Source organism: Dermacentor albipictus, chromosome 4 (assembly GCF_038994185.2).
Source record: "Dermacentor albipictus isolate Rhodes 1998 colony chromosome 4, USDA_Dalb.pri_finalv2, whole genome shotgun sequence".
Lineage (NCBI taxonomy): Eukaryota > Metazoa > Arthropoda > Arachnida > Ixodida > Ixodidae > Dermacentor > Dermacentor albipictus.
The window spans coordinates 105,559,549-105,577,612 of record NC_091824.1 but is presented as its reverse complement, the minus strand read 5'-3'; the positions used below and the strand labels follow the sequence as shown (position 1 = coordinate 105,577,612).

The 18,064-nt window shown below is 45.6% G+C and overlaps 2 protein-coding genes across 2 annotated transcripts in view; both read right to left on the bottom strand.

The window, feature by feature from the left end:
* The window catches only part of LOC139059222 (cytochrome P450 3A24-like), a 108,047-nt gene that overhangs the window by 30,045 nt on the left and 59,938 nt on the right, over positions 1-18,064 (bottom strand). The window lies entirely within an intron of this gene.
* LOC139059223 (cytochrome P450 3A24-like) overlaps positions 5,753-18,064 on the bottom strand; it is a 30,304-nt gene continuing 17,992 nt past the window's right edge. Inside the window, exons 12-15 of the mRNA XM_070537351.1 lie at positions 13,064-13,155; positions 12,749-12,892; positions 7,675-7,837; positions 5,753-5,994 (exon numbers count right to left, since the gene is read on the bottom strand). Of these exons, the coding sequence (XP_070393452.1) occupies positions 5,920-5,994; positions 7,675-7,837; positions 12,749-12,892; positions 13,064-13,155 (474 nt within the window). The 3' untranslated portion in view covers positions 5,753-5,919. The remainder of the gene's footprint in view (positions 5,995-7,674; positions 7,838-12,748; positions 12,893-13,063; positions 13,156-18,064) is intronic.

Sequence of the window (18,064 nt, the reverse complement as noted above, 5' to 3'; positions counted from 1 at the left end):
AAGACTTATCTGGGCCGACGACGCGCGTACCGATCCGGTAAGTGCCATGCTTTGTGACCCACCCCCAGAGCAAAGTAAGGATCGTGAAATAGAAAGACTTAAGAAAGAGAATGCAGAACTAAGGGAAATGAATCAGAACATTAGAGAGATGACGGCAATAAGGAAACTCTTAAGCGAGGCTAAACAAGCAGAAAACAAAGATAGCACTAATACACGCAAAGAAGCCCCAGTCCCGGCGCCTGCTGGTGAAGGCCCAATGTCAGCCAAGCGTAGGGCTGTTGAAAGTAAACTCAAGAACACTGAAACACAGATGGAGGAAGTCAGACAAGCGCTGGCGTCTTTTAAAGACAACATGCAGATGCTTATGGACAGTGTCTCACAGTTGACAATGAATGTAGGCCATATACAGACGGCACTGAATGACCCTAAGGAGGGACTGAAGGCTTTTGGCGAAAGAATTAAAACCCTGGAAATGATGACTATGTCAATGGACGTAAGGGAACAATGCGGGTCGTCATTCCTCAGAGCTACACTAACTCCCCAGGCGGGGGAGATGAATATGCAATATGGCTCACAATAAGAGGGAATTTCGAATATGGCAGTGGAATTGCGGGGGGTACAATAACAAACGTTCCATCATCCAGCAATACCTTAGGTCACTTCAGTCTAAACCGGATATTATCGCACTTCAAGAGACAGGATATGGATATGTCACACTCACTGGATACAGAGCCATAGAGTGTCAAACGTTCGGTAGGGGCCTGTACGTGCTTGTAAATAAGCAGCTTACACACATCCCACATGAATTAGGCGTCATAGACAAAAACCTAGAGTACCTCATGGTTGAGGTTGTAGTACCAACTTCACACAAAAATCAAAGGAACAATAGCTTATTCGTACTCAACATTTACAGTAATCCGAAACACCAGAAACAACACTTCAAGAGATTATTCGAAAAGGCTACTAATTTAGCTGGAAGTAGACCTCTGATTATATTAGGAGACTTCAATGCAGCCCACGAGCTATGGGGCTACGTTACGACGAATGCCAAGGGCAGGAATCTGTGGAATCACGCGGATGAGCTAGACCTGGTCTTAGTCACGGATAAGACACATCCTACAAGGCTTGGCAATTCTGTCTGCAGAGACACCACACCTGACCTTACGTTCATTAAGAACACAGAGCATGTTTCATGGACTAATACAAACATGAATTTTGGAAGCGATCATTACGTAATAGAAGTCACACTGGAAGTTGAGAAAGGCCGAACTCGAGAATTCGAGGTCGTAGATTGGGACCTTTTTCGTAAATTAAGAGCCCAAAGCGGAAAAGAAACCACCAAACTCAATCTCAGAGACTGGTGTGAGGGCATCAGAAGGGACATCAAAACAGCGTCCAAAAGAATTGTTACAGATACTAATGTAGAGGCAATGGACTCGAAACTTGCCCACTTAATAGAAGCCAAGGAAGCCATAACCCGAAGGTGGCGGGCACAAAGGCTAAATCGTAGGCTCAGAAAAAGAATAGCAGAACTTAACAAACAAATCGAACAATACTGTAACGCCCTCTGCCAGCAACAGTGGGACGAGTTTTGTGAATCAATCGATGGGCAAATCAGGAACGGCAAGGCGTGGAAATTGATCAAGCATCTGCTGGATGAAAAAGGCACTAAAGCCAACCAAAGACACAGCCTTGCCCGAGCCATACACATAGCCCTTAGGGATCAGCCCATCGAAACAGTTACCAAACAACTAATTGACAAATACCTACCAGTTAGAAATGAGCAGGACCAGCCACTTCCATCAGAATACAGGGGAGCCGCTCAACCGGAACTCGACCAACCCTTCACCATATCCGAAATCCGGAGGGTGTTAAGTGAACTAAATCGAAATTCAGCCCCCGGTCCTGATGGAGTAACAAACAGATCACTTAGAAATCTCGATGAGCCGTCCATTGAATCGCTGACAGACTTCATTAATGAAGCATGGATCTCAGGCGAAGTCCCAGAAGAATGGAAAACTTCACAGGTTATACTAATGCCCAAACCGGGTAAACCTCCAAGCTTGGACAACTTAAGGCCAATATCACTTACATCATGCGTGGGGAAGGTCGCTGAACACGCAATCCTTAACAGGCTAAAAGACCACTTAGAAGACAATAATATATACACTCACAACATGCTGGGTTTTAGGTCTGCACTTTCCACGCAGGATGCCATGAAGCAAATTAAACACCGCATACTCGACGGATATTCTAGAAATACTAAGGCCATATTGGGATTAGACTTGGAAAAAGCGTTCGACAGAATCAAGCATGAGTACATCCTCAGAACGATAGAAGACATTGGACTCGGGTTGAGGATGTTTAAATACATCAAATCCTTTCTCGAAGCACGCACGGCGAAGATAAAGGTCGGAGACACAAACTCGGAAGTGGTTCAGCTCGGAGATCGAGGAACCTCCCAAGGATCGGTGATCTCTCCCGTCCTTTTCAACCTGTGCATGATTGGTCTGTCCAGAAAGCTGGGCAAGATTAACGGCATTGACCATACCATATATGCTGATGATCTCACTGTATGGTGTGCTGGTGGCAGTGAAGGGCAGATACAGGACGCACTGACTGAAGCGATCAAGATGGTGGAAGAATACCTGAGGCCCACTGGACTCAGGTGCTCCCCCCACAAATCGGAGTTACTACTTTATAGACGTGAAAAGGGGGGCAGGCCTAAGGGCTGGAAACCTCTATCGGAAAGCAATATACACCTACATACAGAAAATGGTGCCAATATACCCAGAGTCAACGTGATCAGGGTACTAGGCTTTTTCATTGATGCAAACGGTGGAAACCATACCGAGGTGAAGAAAATCACCCTTAAAACGGATAACGCGTGCAGGATGATCAGGCGCCTGGCAGGAAGACACAAGGGCATGAAAGAAGATAACCTCATCAGGATAATCAACTCATTCGTACTCTGTCATATATCATACGCCGCTGCCATGTACAATTGGACGCAGTTTCAACTCAAAAAGCTTAACGCAGTGATCAAGAAGGTTGTTAAAAGCGCATTGGGGCTCCCAATTCGAACCAGCACTGCAAAACTGCTCAAATTAGGAATACACAACACGACCATGGAGATCGCGGAGGCTCAAGAAACATCACAAATAGCGAGACTATCTACAACCAGCACGGGAAGATCAATCCTGGACAAGATCATGATCAACCCCATTACGGATTCAGCACAGTACGTTAAAGTTAATCAAGAATTCGCAGACAACATAATTGTCGCACCTCTACCCAGGAATATGCACCCAAAACATAATATCAACAGGAGAGTCGCACGAGCCAGGGCGTTAATCGAGAAAATGGATAAAGGGGGCAGAGGAGCCTGCTTTGTCGATTCGGCTGCCTACAAAGATCTAACTAAGTTCGCGGCGGTGGTAGTGGATCATCAGGGCAATTGCACAAACTGCGCCACGGTCTACACTAACAAACCTGAAGACGCTGAACAAGTTGCCATTGCACTGGCACTAACAGACGATAGATTCATGGAAATATATAACGACTCGAAAACGGCTATTAGAGCTTTCAATAGGGGAAAGATTGCCCCGCAGGCTGCGAGAATAATTAACAAAAGGCAAACAAATGTTACACGTTACATTTATTGGTTCCCGGCGCACCTTGGTTCACTTGATGGCATTCCCGTCAATCCAAATGAATCGGCCAACAGCGTCGCCCGCGACCTTACAGACCGGGCCGCTTTTACATATGGTTTTGATTCTGCTGGATTGGAGAACTTACATAGAGATACGCTCATTACATACAATGAAATTACAAAACATTACTACATGGGAAGGAGGGAGTTTCCACCCCCTCACTATAGGCTAAACAGAGCACAAGCAGTTACACTTAGACAATTACAGACAGAGTCTTATTATTCACCTGCACAAATAAAGAAATGGTATAACGTTGCAGACATGAATATTATATGCAAAGCATGCAAAAAGGAGATATGCACGCTTGAACATCTGCTCTGGGAGTGTGGGTCGCTCGGCCCTGGCATTTCCCGGAATCGGTTTTTAGGAATGATCAGATCTCCTGATCATATCCCTCAAGTCCTGGCTGTCCAGTACGCCCGTGATAGGGCTAGGAGGCTTGACCTCCCGGTCCCAACATGGAACTAGCCGGGCAGGTGGCAACACCTTGTACAGGACCAGAATAAAGTTTTTCCTCCTCCTCCTCGCCAATATCGTGTACCACCCACCTCCCCTTTATAAGTGAACCCTTTTGTGACGACCCGTATCTATGTACTCTACATACGTACTACATATGTACGTATTCTACGTATCGTACATGTGTACATACTCTACATGGCACTGACTCTTTCTTGCGGGCGACATGGTAGGAAATGCCGGCAGCTGTGCTTGCCCCTTAATCAAAAATTTTGCCTCGCATCATTTTCTTTCTTTTTATTCTCTATCGCAAACGGTAGCCCGCCAAGGACTGGCCAGACAGAGCTACGACTGTCTCATTCTCCTGAAGTGAACAAGCAGCTTGGATTACATTGTTGTCGAGGTACATGAGGCAGTTTTGACTATATAACTCGTTATCATACCTAGAAAAACGGTTGCAGTGCAATTTTTTTCCGACAAAACGCGCCGAGCGCAGTAGTCGACGATGCAGCTATGTAAACAGCCGATAACCACATTATCATCACCGTTAATAGGCTGATGCTGCCGGGCTATTCGTCTGCTTTAATACTAACACTATCCACAGTGTGCGTCGACTTCCGCGCAATCCCGCGCTGCCGCAATGTGGGTGTCGTTTACCCAGTTATATTAAGTTTTACTACAGTAGAAAACCAGACCCCTGTTTTTGCGATAAAGCTAATTAAACCAAGTGATTTCAGGAAAGTAAAGCGTGTGCTCTGAAACGCGTTCATTTTGCTCTCTAAAGGCTGTGTTCTGCAGGCTTCTGCCGGTTTCTGCCGCAACCCCTACACTTATTTCTATAGCACCATGCGTCATACATGAAAAGCACTACGCCATGTTTACCTTAGCTTAAGGTGAAGTCTTCAGCAAACAGAGCGCGAAAAAGGGACGGTTAGAAACCCCAGTTGTGACATCCAGTCCTTTTGGTAGAACACCGTGTTCCGTCAAACAGTGCCACCCTCTGCGGCAGACTGCACTAACGATGTTTTGAATTGAATTCTTGAGATTTACGTGCCAAATCCACGAGTCGGTTATGAGGCACGCCGTAGAGGTGCGATTCCGGATCAACTTCGGCCCCCAGGAAATCTTTAACGTGTCACCCGGGACACGGCTGTTTTTGCATTTCGCCCCCATCGAAATGCGGTCGCCGACGCCGGGATTGGATCCCGCGACCTCGTGTTTAGCAGCGCGACATCATAGCCGCTAGGCCACAGCGGCGGGTCCAGCCATGTCCACAGCACACCGACGCCGTGTTCTATGTACTTGCGTGCGGGATTATGCGTACTCTCGGAAGCAAATGTTTTGAAACCAAGGCATCAGCAGCAAAATGAGCATTTTTTTTCTAGCATAACGGTTTCAATGCATAACATGCGCGTGCAAGCTGTAGCACTTAATTTGAGCCTGCATTCATTAAAAAGAAATACTTTCATGCGGCGCTTATGAACCCTAAGATTTCGCAGGCCACTGAACAAGGACAGTCGAGCGTAAAGGTCATGTGCAGCTGCAATAAGTAATATAAAGAAAATGGCCGTCACGCAGTTTGTCCATGTTCCTTTTATTTGGATTTCACGAAAGTACAAGCGTATCGGTTAATAATTTTACAACATCGATTTCTGGGAACAAGTTGCACACGCTGGTATATTTAATTATAGCTTGTATATAGACGGAGCATGTAAAAAAGGCCGTAAGAAGGATGGATCAGTCAGAAGTTTCATCTTTTAGTTATTCCAACGGTGACTTCTTTCGGTTTCAGCAGTCTAACGCCTTTAACAAACTCGAAAGGTGCCTAGAATGGGTGGACGAAACAAAACACTGAGCAGTTCGTCATTAGCAGATCAAGCAAACCTCAAAAAAGTGATGATATAAGAAATAGATGTCGACATCGTAAACTGTGTGAGCTGTCCGCGCTTCTGGCAGCATAGCGACTTCACACAAGTTTGGCGTACGTGGGATCTACGTATCTGGCCTCTTGGTCAAAAAACAGCACTTTAGCATCTCCACAACGACACACAAACTGAGAAATAGTGTCAGTGCATGTAAAGTTAACGGTACGGGCGTAACTAGCCCTAACATACAGTCTATAAAAGTAGCCACATTGCACCATAGACCACTATCTCCGGGGTGAGCACACCTGGCCTCTTGGTCAAAAAGAAAGAAATAAAGAAAGAAAGAAAGAAAGAAGGAAAGAAAGAAAGAAAGAAACTACGTCGACGTTCATGCGCGCAAAAGAAACGAATGGAGAAACTTGGCATGAATAAAAGAAATAAGAGGATTCGGAAAAATATGTCATGTGCGACAACGGAACGAAGAAAATAATGCAAAGAACGCAAACGTATAATGCAACTATGCAGCATTGTATCATCTTTAATGCTTTCAATTTCAGTAGATATAAGTATCCATACACCGCGATTACGCCGACCCTTTCTACTTTAGCGTCAAATTCGGCTGACACGCCCTTCTTTTCTGTTTCTTTTCTGTTTATAAGGCACATCTACATTCTACCGCTGTGATGTTTTTCCCATTCTGCTCTTGTCAGAATCACAATCAGAATTGGATTTATTGTGATGATTAGAAAGATTACAGGATGTTAATATGCCGAAGGAGGTCCCGAAGTCAGACTGCAACGGGACCTCCTTTACTACCTAAACGTAATAAAACACAGATTACAGCAGTTTCAACAAATCATTAACAAGGAAGAATTACAAGTTTGAGTATCAATAGCTTAATTGAACAATTAAATTTGCATAAATAAGAAGCATATAAAAAGCACCTCAGAATAATTTCATTAAACCTAAAAAATAGCGTAAATGACATGACGTACAAAGCATAATTTGCGAACTCGAATACATAGCATGGCAAGGACATGAAGCAGAAATGTAATTGTATGAAAATAAAATGAAGGCACACTGAAAGAATCGTTGTGAGTACGAACTAGACATAAGTATTCGACAAAATATATTCTTTTATTTGTTTCTTGAACTCGTGTTTCTATGTCTAATGGTAGTGTGCTCCAGAATGCGACAGATGAAAAATGGACGCTCTGCTTGCCGTAATTAGTACGTGTTTTTTGTAAAACGAAGTTCCTATTTATTGCATATCGGGTAATATTGGTATTTAATATTGTAATTCATAGTATTTAATGTAATTATTGTATTGTATATAATATTAATATTGGTATTGGTACTACAAGCATCGACGAACTCTGCAGAAGAAGCCATTATTAAAAAATAATCACTTCAAAAATTTTGAAGCCTGACACAGCGAGTCATCTGACTTGAACCTCGAAGACATTTTTGCACATGCGATAAGGTCAGCGGCTGCAGTTGCATAGGCCGGTGGTAACCATCTTCAAAGGCTATACTGGTAGTGGGTTCCTGACTGGAATTTACTAACTATACCTTCATTTTTAGGTTGGATGAATGTGTTTCGCAACACTACTATCATACAAGTCAAAATTCGCACTTGCCTTTGCTTTTCTCGCGGGTACAAACTGCACGGTGTGCACAGAGTGAAGCAGGCCCAACTTGGTGACCTGCAGAGCCATACGCATACCGATGCAGTTGCGAGGCCCTGCTCCGAAAGGCAGGTAAGTGTACGGTCGTATGGAACCAGCATTTTCATCATTGAATCTAGAAAAAAAAGCACGTGATTCACACCTGATTCTTCTTTTTTTTACCCTATAGAAAATTAAGGCATTGTATCTCCGCAGCGCCTGTTTTTGGGTGGGTTAGCAAACTTGATGAGTACTAGATAGACAGTTCCTTAAAGGAATTCTACTTCTATTTTCATTACCCCTTCCCCGTGCTAGCTCCAATAAGAGCCATCTATTGTCCAATAACAAGTTTACTGAACGAATCACGTCCGCGTCAATCAAAGAAACACAGTGAAATTTTATGAGTTTTCAACGTTCACAGCTACACAAAGATTTCCACATGCGCAGAACTCTTGTTGCAGTACTTGCCTACCACTTATGACATGCGCTGGCGTGTTTTCAAGCAGTCTTTGTGCTTATATTGTTTACTAGCATTTGTTCTTTCGTTTTTCAACTGTCCAGGCTTACTTGAAGAACCTATGTGATGTCCTAGTTTTCCATTTCCTACCACAGGGCTGCTGCAGTATACGTGAACAAATAAATAAAATAACCACAAAAATACGCTTGTACATTATGTCTCTTAACTGCAGCCAACTAGCCTCATGTGTGGTCAGGTATTTTATTAGAACATCCGTCGCAAGACATATCTCTACTAAGTGAGTGATTAACTGGCAAGTATGCCTTATTTTTCATTCCTTGTCCCTAACAAAGTCAGCAAGATCTCGGGTTAGGTCATTAGGTTTGCACCTGTGTGATAGTATTTCCGGCTGGCTGCATGACATGTAGATGATTCTAAGGACTGGATTCGTGTTCTTTCGTAAGGCAATATCTTTGAAGGGAACCACGCAAAAGGTGAGACAATTAGGCGAGTGGCAAACTAGCAAACTCCGCTTTTTGGTTTGTGTCGCTCCTCAATTCCTGATTATCTGTCTCAACCAGACAGGCAATCCTGTTGAAATATTTAGCTTCCAGAGCGCTATGTGTGTGTGTTCGCCAGTCACCGTCTCGTCTTTTACACTGTTTTTTTCGAAGATGAGGACTCATTCATGGCACTCAATTGCCATCGCGGCTCTTTCCAGATATACTTAAGTGACCATGGTCACGCGCGTTTTTAAATTTTCAAGTTTTTGCCGACACTTCTACATTCGCTTTATTATTTTTTTACGTTCTTCGCGTTGTGTCACGCTATATCTTTGTGAAATTAGTTTTTACCCCTGCCAGATGGGCACTCCAAAGGTCTTTGATCCAAGGGGCGTCTTCCTAAAAGACGTTCACGTGGGGTGACAAACAACAAAGGAGTGTATCCTTAGAACTTCTTTATGGGCCTTAAAGGGTAACCTGGTTTAACGAAAGAAAACATTACAGGACGCAATTGCGGGTTAATAATAACTTTAGTGCTTGCAAAAATCATTTTCTACTTAGCAGTGGCGTAATTTGTCTGGCGGTGGCCTTTTAGTGCAGTGATTCCCTGAAACTGTCGTAGCCGTTGCCAGAATTATGATCGCCACCATCGCGTCCCATTGGCCTTTGGCAGCTTCATCACTGTATGGATTCCTCGGCAACCGGCTCACAAGCGGCAGGGTGACTCGCGTGTTTCACCTTGTCACAATTTGGAAGCACCGTATACCTTCTTAGCTCGACGTTTACCGTCTGTTTAGACCAGCGTAATCCTGAACACTTGCACACAGCTGCACAGCCGTAACGCTATAGTGCGCTTTCGCACAACGCTTATTCCGTCTTAGACGGGAGAACCAGCTGGGCACAGTACTCTCCTCGCAACGCTGCTGATCGAGTCAATCGATTCAGCCTTTGCAGTCAAGCGAACCTTTGGCGTCTGAGGGACGCGCTAGCGGAAATTCGAAATCAGCAGACGTTCTGTACAACGCCTTGACGAGTGTAAGGCGTGTGGGACCTTAAAGGGATCCTGAAACAATTTTGACAATTTTGTACAAACACGGAGTCGTTAGGGCAGGTCCTTCTGATCATTAAGTCACACATTTAGGCGCTCTGCGTAAAGCGTGTAATTTGTTATAAGGTTTTTAAAGTGTGCACTACCGATCGTAGCGGCGGCACTCAATAATAATAATAATAATAATAATAATAATAATAATAATAATAATAATAATAATAATAATAATAATAATAATAATAATAATAATAATAATAATAATAATAATAATAATAATAATAAATAACGCCTGAGTTTTCAACCGCCCTGTTGCAAACTACGTATCTGGCGCTCGTGACGCCAGTTGGGCGAGCTATTCGATGGGCTACTCAGGTTGCGTCATGATAATCTTTCCAAATTGATGGTGAACAAAGGTTGTCCGTAATAGTTGAAACTTTGGATAATTTGTTTCTATAAAATGTAACAGAAAGAGAATACATAACAACAGCATAACGCTACACTCGAGCACTTCCCACACAGAGCCAGTGCCGTCCGCTTGTGCTACAACGTGCTCCGTGTTGCCGCGAGCTGCGCGGTCAATGTTGGCCTCAAAGTTTCTTTTCGCGAGGACCACTTAATAGCCCTTGTGGCGTTTTGGGCTGCAAGTCTAGCGATTGGCGGCATGTAAAACAGCGACACCTTGTCCCTCCGCAAGGCAACAGGCGAGCGGAGTGGATGCAGCGCATCGGGCTGTCAGTATCCGAAAGGCGCCAGAATCTACGCTCTTGCGGTCATCACTTCACGCCGGAGAATTGCTACCACGGTAGAGAGCTTTAGCACGTCCGGTATTCCGGTAAATGCAGGCGGACTGCGCGTTTTGCCAGACGCGCGTAGATTGAGGGGCGCGCCACCTGGTGGGGTGAAACTCAGCCACACGAATACATAACTAATATAGCAGTACCCAAGTGTAGTCTACTTTGCTGCTAATATTAATTTTTGGCAGCAGCGTAATTGTGAACACGTTGTCTTTTCAAATGTCTTCCACTTGGTTACATCAATATTAGCTTTGTAGTTGGCTGGTTGCGCTCTGCGCCACCAGGCGACTGGCAATGCTCAGGCCGCTTACGTTTACAGCTCCGCCCATCCGTCAAAACGCCTCCGCCCATCCGGCAAAACGCCTGCGCTTACCGGAATAACGGACATAATCGGCGCTGCGACAGAACGCTCGCAACGCATGCTGCTTAGATAACTCTGGCTGGGGACTAAAGGCCCTGCGGCGGGCGGACACGTTGGAGAGACGTCGCGTGCTGTGTGCGAAACACCGAAAATAGACGTCACCGAAAATAGAGCCAGTCAAGGCGAAGCTTAGCTCCGATCGCTCGGCGAACGAGTTGAGGAAGAAAAGCATGGGTATAGAGAGGAGAGTAACTTTTAATCGTCCGTAGCTCTCCTATTATCAAACGCTTCACTTAAATCGTAGCGTGAATGCTTCACTGCAGCTGTACTCTACGCGGCTACAAAATTCGTCCCAACCATTTCAGGGACACCTTAAGCGGCGCTGACCCCAAAGCTGTAGAAGCTTTTTACAAAATTGGAATTATTTCTGTGTTTTCTTCTTTTCAATTGGAATTGGCCGGATAACCCATTTTTAAATGCTTTGTCAGTTGCAGTTTGAAGAGGCCGCGCAACATGTTCTGTGGCGCCTGTCAACAAAAGAGGCCGCGCTGTACCATGTGTCAGAGGCGAGAGAGAGAGAGAGAAACTTTATTGTAATTGTAAAGATTTGAAGGAGGGGTGGTCGGTGCCTTTCAGTCCAGGGCCCCACTGGCCTCTGCCGCCTGCCTGACCTGGCTGATTAAGGACTTTTGTCCTGCCAGGTCGGAGCGGGCGAGCTGTGCCTCCCACTGCTCCATTGTCCTACTGGTGTTTGGCCTATCAGGGTGCTTAGTGCACTCCCAGGTTATGTGCATTAGGGTAGGTATGCCACCGCACCAAGGACAGTTGGCCCTATAACGAGTGGGATACATGGCATTTAGCAATTTTAAATGGGGGAACACCCCGGTCTGTATTTTACGCCAATCGGCGGCCTCTTCCCCGTTAAGTTGTGGGTGAGGCGGCGGGTATTTTCTTCGGACTCCACGCTGATGAGCAAGGATGTCTTTGGCATTTAAATTGGTGGAATTTTGTGAAGGGTAGTGCGGGTGGTTGGGGTTAGAAGAGGACGCCGTCGCTCGGTTAGTGAACCCTCGAGCTAACGCGTTAGCCTTTTCGTTCCCCTGTATCCCCGCGTTGCCCGGGCACCAGAGTAGGCGATGATGGTGGTTGAAGGATTTGGGGATTATCGCGAGGCTAGCCGCAGTCACGTGCCCTTTGAGAAACATGCGACATGTCTCCTGGGAGTCCGTGGCCACGACCGAGTCCCTTTGCGAACGCTCCGCGTGAGCGAGTGCGATCGCCACTGCTAATATTTCAGTTGAGGTTGGGGATCCCGCCGTGGCCGACGCGGTAATATGCTGTTGGCTGATAGCGTTCACGACTGCCAGGGCGTACCTCCTTTGGTAGCGCTGCCCGGTCGCCTCTGCATACAGAGTTGCGTCCGTGTAGTACGTGTTGTACCTATGGTTATTAGAGTAGGCTGATTGAATGTGTTGTGCACGTGCTTTGCGCCTTTCTTTGTTGTACTCTGGATGCATATTCTTTGGAATCGGGGCTACGGTAATTTTGGATCTCATCGAAGGAGGGAGAGGTACGGCCTGCTCTGTGAGATAAATGGGGTATGCTGGGATATTGAGTCTAGCCAATATTGCCCTACCAGTTTTTGTGAAGCTGAGGCGCTCCCTCTGTCGCATCAGGGTGGCTTGCCTCAGTTCGTCGAAAGTATTGCGTTGTCAGAGGCGAAGTTCTTCCTGGTAAGAAGTCCTTCAGTGTAAAAAAAAAAAGGTTTACTCGTGTGTCAGGGTTAATAAACAATCTCGCCCGAACTCCTAATCCTTGTATCACTAAACTTCTTTTATCATTGCCCGACTGTCCATGGTGTATCACGCTGAGAATATTCATTACCTTTCAGGAATGAATTTTTCAGGATCAGGAAAGAACTCCGGGTCCCGATGCATAGCGTATATGGGGATCGTAACAACGCTGCCTTTGGGCACCCTGATTCCAGTGTCCCCCAGGACATACTCCTGGCACGTGGTCCTATCAAGTCTAGAAACAAATAGACAATTAGAATAAGGCTTTAGAACATCCAATGCCGAAGTACTGTGGTTGTCAAAACATATCCACACGTAACATGCGTGTATGTGCACCTTCCTGTGAAAAAGAAACTCGTCGTATTCACGTGCTATCTTAAGCCGTGAAGAGATAAATAGAGCACACCTCGGAGCCGGTGGATACAGCCTCATAGTCTCCGATACGACACAGTGCAGGTAGGGCAGCTTAGAGATGACGTCAAGACTTGGATTATTTCCCTGGAAGTACATAAAGACTTTATTTGAATTTATTTTTTATCGCATAATATATATCATATGTATACAGCCAAAATTGTTTTTGCAGGCAATATAGAAATATTTGGTGACAACGTGTGGAAGTCAAACAACAATGTTTCTCTTCTAGTCTGAAACGACAGTAGTACCTTGCCGAAGTAAAAACACTCTTCCTTCCACAAGTACGGTAACATTTGTGTCTGAAGATTATGGTAACGTACAGAAAACCGACAGATATTATAAATAAGACATGATGGATTCACAGCCACACTCACTTTCTCATGTTTGGCGCACAGCACGTTAATTCGCATAAGTGACTCGTATCCTAGGCACATAATCCATGTGCAAACAGACACAGTTAATAAGGGCACATTGAACTTACTGGCATTTTGTGCGATTTATGAAATCGCGCCAGTCAGCTGGACAACGTCGTTTGTGCCACATATAGTGTCGACTATAATTATGCGCGCAAAAGTCATTCTAGCTGCGCTCCGTCTATTGGGGAAAGTACCATGCAGATTCGTGCAAGGGCCGCACCTTTTTCCCCAGTTTTGACGAACTGTGGCCCTCACACGGGACGGAACTTTCAGTCAAAATGGTGCCAGCGACATGTGCACAACCTGTATGTACCATTGCATCAGAGGTCAACACGCGGTTCACACCATCTAGGGGCGGCACGCGGAAGTGCGCAACGCGCGAAAATTCGCCGATGCGCGCGTGCGGCATAAGGGCACCGAACGCAATTGCTTCTCCATTGGAATTTTCTCCGAATATTGGGGTGCTAAGTGGGGGGTGTGGCCTTTACACAGGTGCGGCCCTTACACGAGTCTATAAGGTGAGTGTACGCATACGTCGATACAAAAAGTTTCTGCCAACACTGCAGCTATTCCATGCTTTTGTAAGTTGCTGAATAAATACCTGAACAAAACGCTTCGTGAGATTCTGGGTAGCAAAGAACGATGTGCATATTAGGAAGCTAAAAGCTAACATTCAGGAAAGAATTGGGTTAATCGATTTCTCCAAAACACGTCACCATCTCCGAAAGCGCCAATTAAGTGATCGTCCATGAATGAAACCAACGACGCAGGTATCGTGCGTTTAGAGGCATTTGGCAAAACAGCAATGGCGGTTCACACGTATATGCTGCCTAATACGAGGAAGCCACGGCCACACCGCTCCAACGCGACAAATGATTTTGTGCAGCGAGTACTTTTAAAAGCATTGAACATCGAGTAGTGCAGCATTGCTACTTTCAGTAATGGAATTGTACGAGTTCCATATCACTCATCCTCAAAAACTACAGCACAGCATGCAAGTTCCTGTGATTTCTTAATGCGAGTAGCCTTCTTTGTGAACCTCACCTAGTTTGCGGTACGTATCTCCTCCTTCGTATACCCGGTAATCCATTGTCGTAAGTGTGTAGCGCGAAGTATGAACGAGGACGTAGACAAGGACAAGCGCTGGATCACCAGCGAGCCCAATCAGTCACCTTGCTAGTGACCGAAGTTGCTTATTACTCTAGGTAAATAGGTACGTGACGACTGGTGTTTGCTAAGCAGACAACATAGGCAACTGCGCATAAAAAATAGACAGAACCCATCCCACGAGGGCTATCCACGGTAATGCGTTTAGCATTGAACCACTATAGCGATACAACGAGTCATTTATCAGGCGTGTACTGATGCGGGGCTCTACATTCGCGCTTCCCTGAGAACACTGCGCGGCCCCTGGTGACGACGCCACGAAGCCTGCGCATGGCATCTGGAATAACTGGCGCGCCGGTGCGTGTGAACGGTGAGAAACGCGTCATGCTGCAGCTGAGCTCCTCTCTCGCGCTCCTTTCAGGACACGTTGCGCCATCTGGTGGCGCTGTCGAGAAATCCGCGCGTGGCCTCCGAGACGGGAATCGTGGCGTGCCGATACGTGCGAACGCTGAGACTTTCTCCCTCACTTGCCACACACTCAGTGGCACATTCACAGTGACCCAAGTTGGCGAGAGGTTCACTGAAGAATGGAACATACCAAGCGCATTCATGACGCCGCTCGCTGAGCGATGGCGTGAAATACGTTCACTGAAAAGCGGCACATAAGCCAGTGCAGTTGTGGCGCAGCCTGCTAAAGAATCGAGTTGCTGTTCTTGGAGAACACTTGCGATGGGGGTTCGATTCCACCCCTACCCCCCCACGTCGGAAAATTTAAAGGATCTTTTTGTCATTGTAGAGCGGCACATTCTCAGTGGCACGTACCTAGAGACCCAAGTTAGCGTCAGAGAGGTTCATTGAACACCAGCGCAGACCGACTGGCGCATACCCCACCCGGTGCTTCAAGTAGGCGTCAAGGAGTTTCATTGCAGAGCGGCACATACCCTTTACAGCATCTACACTGACCCATGTGTGCGGGAAGAGGTTAGTTGAAGAATGGCACATACGCACACATTGCCAGATACTCAGTGATTCAAGTTGCTCCGAAGGTAGATTTAGAACCCTGTTCCCTCACCGCAGCAGCCCAATGCTCTCACCATTCGACCATGACTACACAAAGACCCATTTTGGCGGGAAAAGAGATGCAAACATCAGTATATATATACATCCCAGAAAGTCCGTGAAGGATCTAATGCATTAAAATACTGGCGAACATAGTACAGGTAACATAGTGCAATACAAAATGCTCGTGTCTATACTACTATAGAGAACCAGCTAAATAACATCTTCAAACGACTTTGCAGACACATAATTTGAAAGTATATTCACGTCACTTGGTAACTGACTCCGATCTCGAGCAGTTAATTCTTCAGAAAAAAAATGTCTTACCTAATAGGTCAGCTTTACAAAACGTCTCTTTAACTTTAAGGCCATGATTAACTCTCGAGGACACATATTCAGGTCGATGTTTAGGTTTCACGCGGTCAATACCTGTTTCTGTGTGGAAAATTAGGAAAACAACTTTATTCTTGAATTTTACGGCGTTTCTGCAGCCTGTCATATTGTATCTTCTTCTTTACATCCATAGCGCTAACATTTCTGGTATAATTTCTATTATACTGCCAAATGCTGGGGTGCATTTGGCAGGCATTCTCAGATCATGAACAGCAGGTTGCCATTATCCCTCAAGAGAAAAGTATATAATAGCTGTGTCTTACCAGTACTCACCTACGGGGCAGAAACCTGGAGGCTTACGAAAAGGGTTCTACTCAAATTTAGGACGACGCAACGAGCTATGGAAAGAAGAATGATAGGTGTAACGTTAAGGGATAAGAAAAGAGCAGATTGGGTGAGGGAACAAACGCGAGTTAATGACATCTTAGTTGAAATCAAGAAAAAGAAATGGCCATGGGCAGGACATGTAATGAGGAGGGAAGATAACCGATGGTCATTAAGGGTTGCGGACTGGATCCCAAGGGAAGGGAAGCGTAGCAGGGGGCGGCAGAAAGTTAGGTGGGCGGATGAGATTAAGAAGTTTGCAGGGGCGGCATGGCCACAATTAGTACATCACCGGGGTTGTTGGAGAAGTATGGGAGAGGCCTTTGCCCTGCAGTGGGCGTAACCAGGCTGATGATGATGATGATGATGATTCTAAATGCAAACCGAGCAGCTAGCTTTAATCTGCACTCTTTGTAATTTTCCTATGCGTGTTGCTTTCCAAGGATCCCGAAACATACCGGCGTAATCAAGTGTTGATCGGACGTTGGTAACATAGAGTTTGATAGGAAAGTGTTTTGCGTTTACTTTCTTAAAGCCTAGAACACGAGACGTTTTGGCAGTAATGTGATCAATATGATGTTTCCCATATAAATCAGGGGTTAAATACACTCCCAAATACCTAAATACAAAACAGTCATCAGCAGCGTCCCATAAATATTATAATATACTGAAGTAGATTCTTTCTTTTAGAAAAACAAATATGCACTCTCTCTTTCCTTTCTTTACGCTAATGTCCATTTGCCATGTTGCGCACCACTTCGTAAGCTTATCTATGTCACATTGCAAAGCTTCACAATCATCTATATTATCAACTATATATAAGCTACATACGACACCATCAGTGAACATGCGCAGTAGAGAACAGAACACAGAACAGAACAGAACAGAACAGAGCGCAGAACAATTGTCAAGAATAAAAAATTAAATTATGGGGTTTTATACGTGCCAAAACCACTTTCTGATTATGAGGCACGCCGTAGTTGGGGATTCCGGAAATTTCGACCACCTGAGGTTCTTTAACGTGCACCTAAATCAAAGTACATGGCTGTTTTCGCACTCCGACTCCATCAAAATGTGGCTGCCGCGACCGGGATATGATACCGCGACCTCATCCTCAGCAGCCCAACACCATAGCCACTGAGCAACTACAGCGGGTATAAATCAAAATGAGCAGAGCATGGGGCAACACTGACCCTTGTGGTACACCCGATGTATGTATAATGTCAGCGTCAGCCGATGTCTCCCCTTTATTCATAGGCGTATCTACCAGGGGGGGGGGGGGGGGCACATGCCCCCGCACTGTCAAAAGTGGGGGGGGGGCAAAGTATGTCATTTGCCCTCCCCCCTTAATTGAAAGCGGGCACTGGAACTTTCGGCTGCATGCTGGAAGGTCTATTAAAACTACAGCTGAAGCTAAATTTTCTCTCTTAGTAGAGTGCCCACATAAGTGCTGCTTTTCTTTACTACGCATATCCCTGCTTGGACAACGACTACTGTCTTTTGTGTCTTTTTGGGACGCCCTGTAGCGGACAACGCGTGCGATTCGCCATACACGCTGGCGTTGCGGAGAACGCCTGGCGCTAGGCAGTTCCAGCCATAACAAACTGTAAGCTTACGCAACTTGCGTCATTCCCAGTTTTTGAGGCACCGCTATATCCGTATTCTGAAACACAATCAGCGTGTTACATTTATTC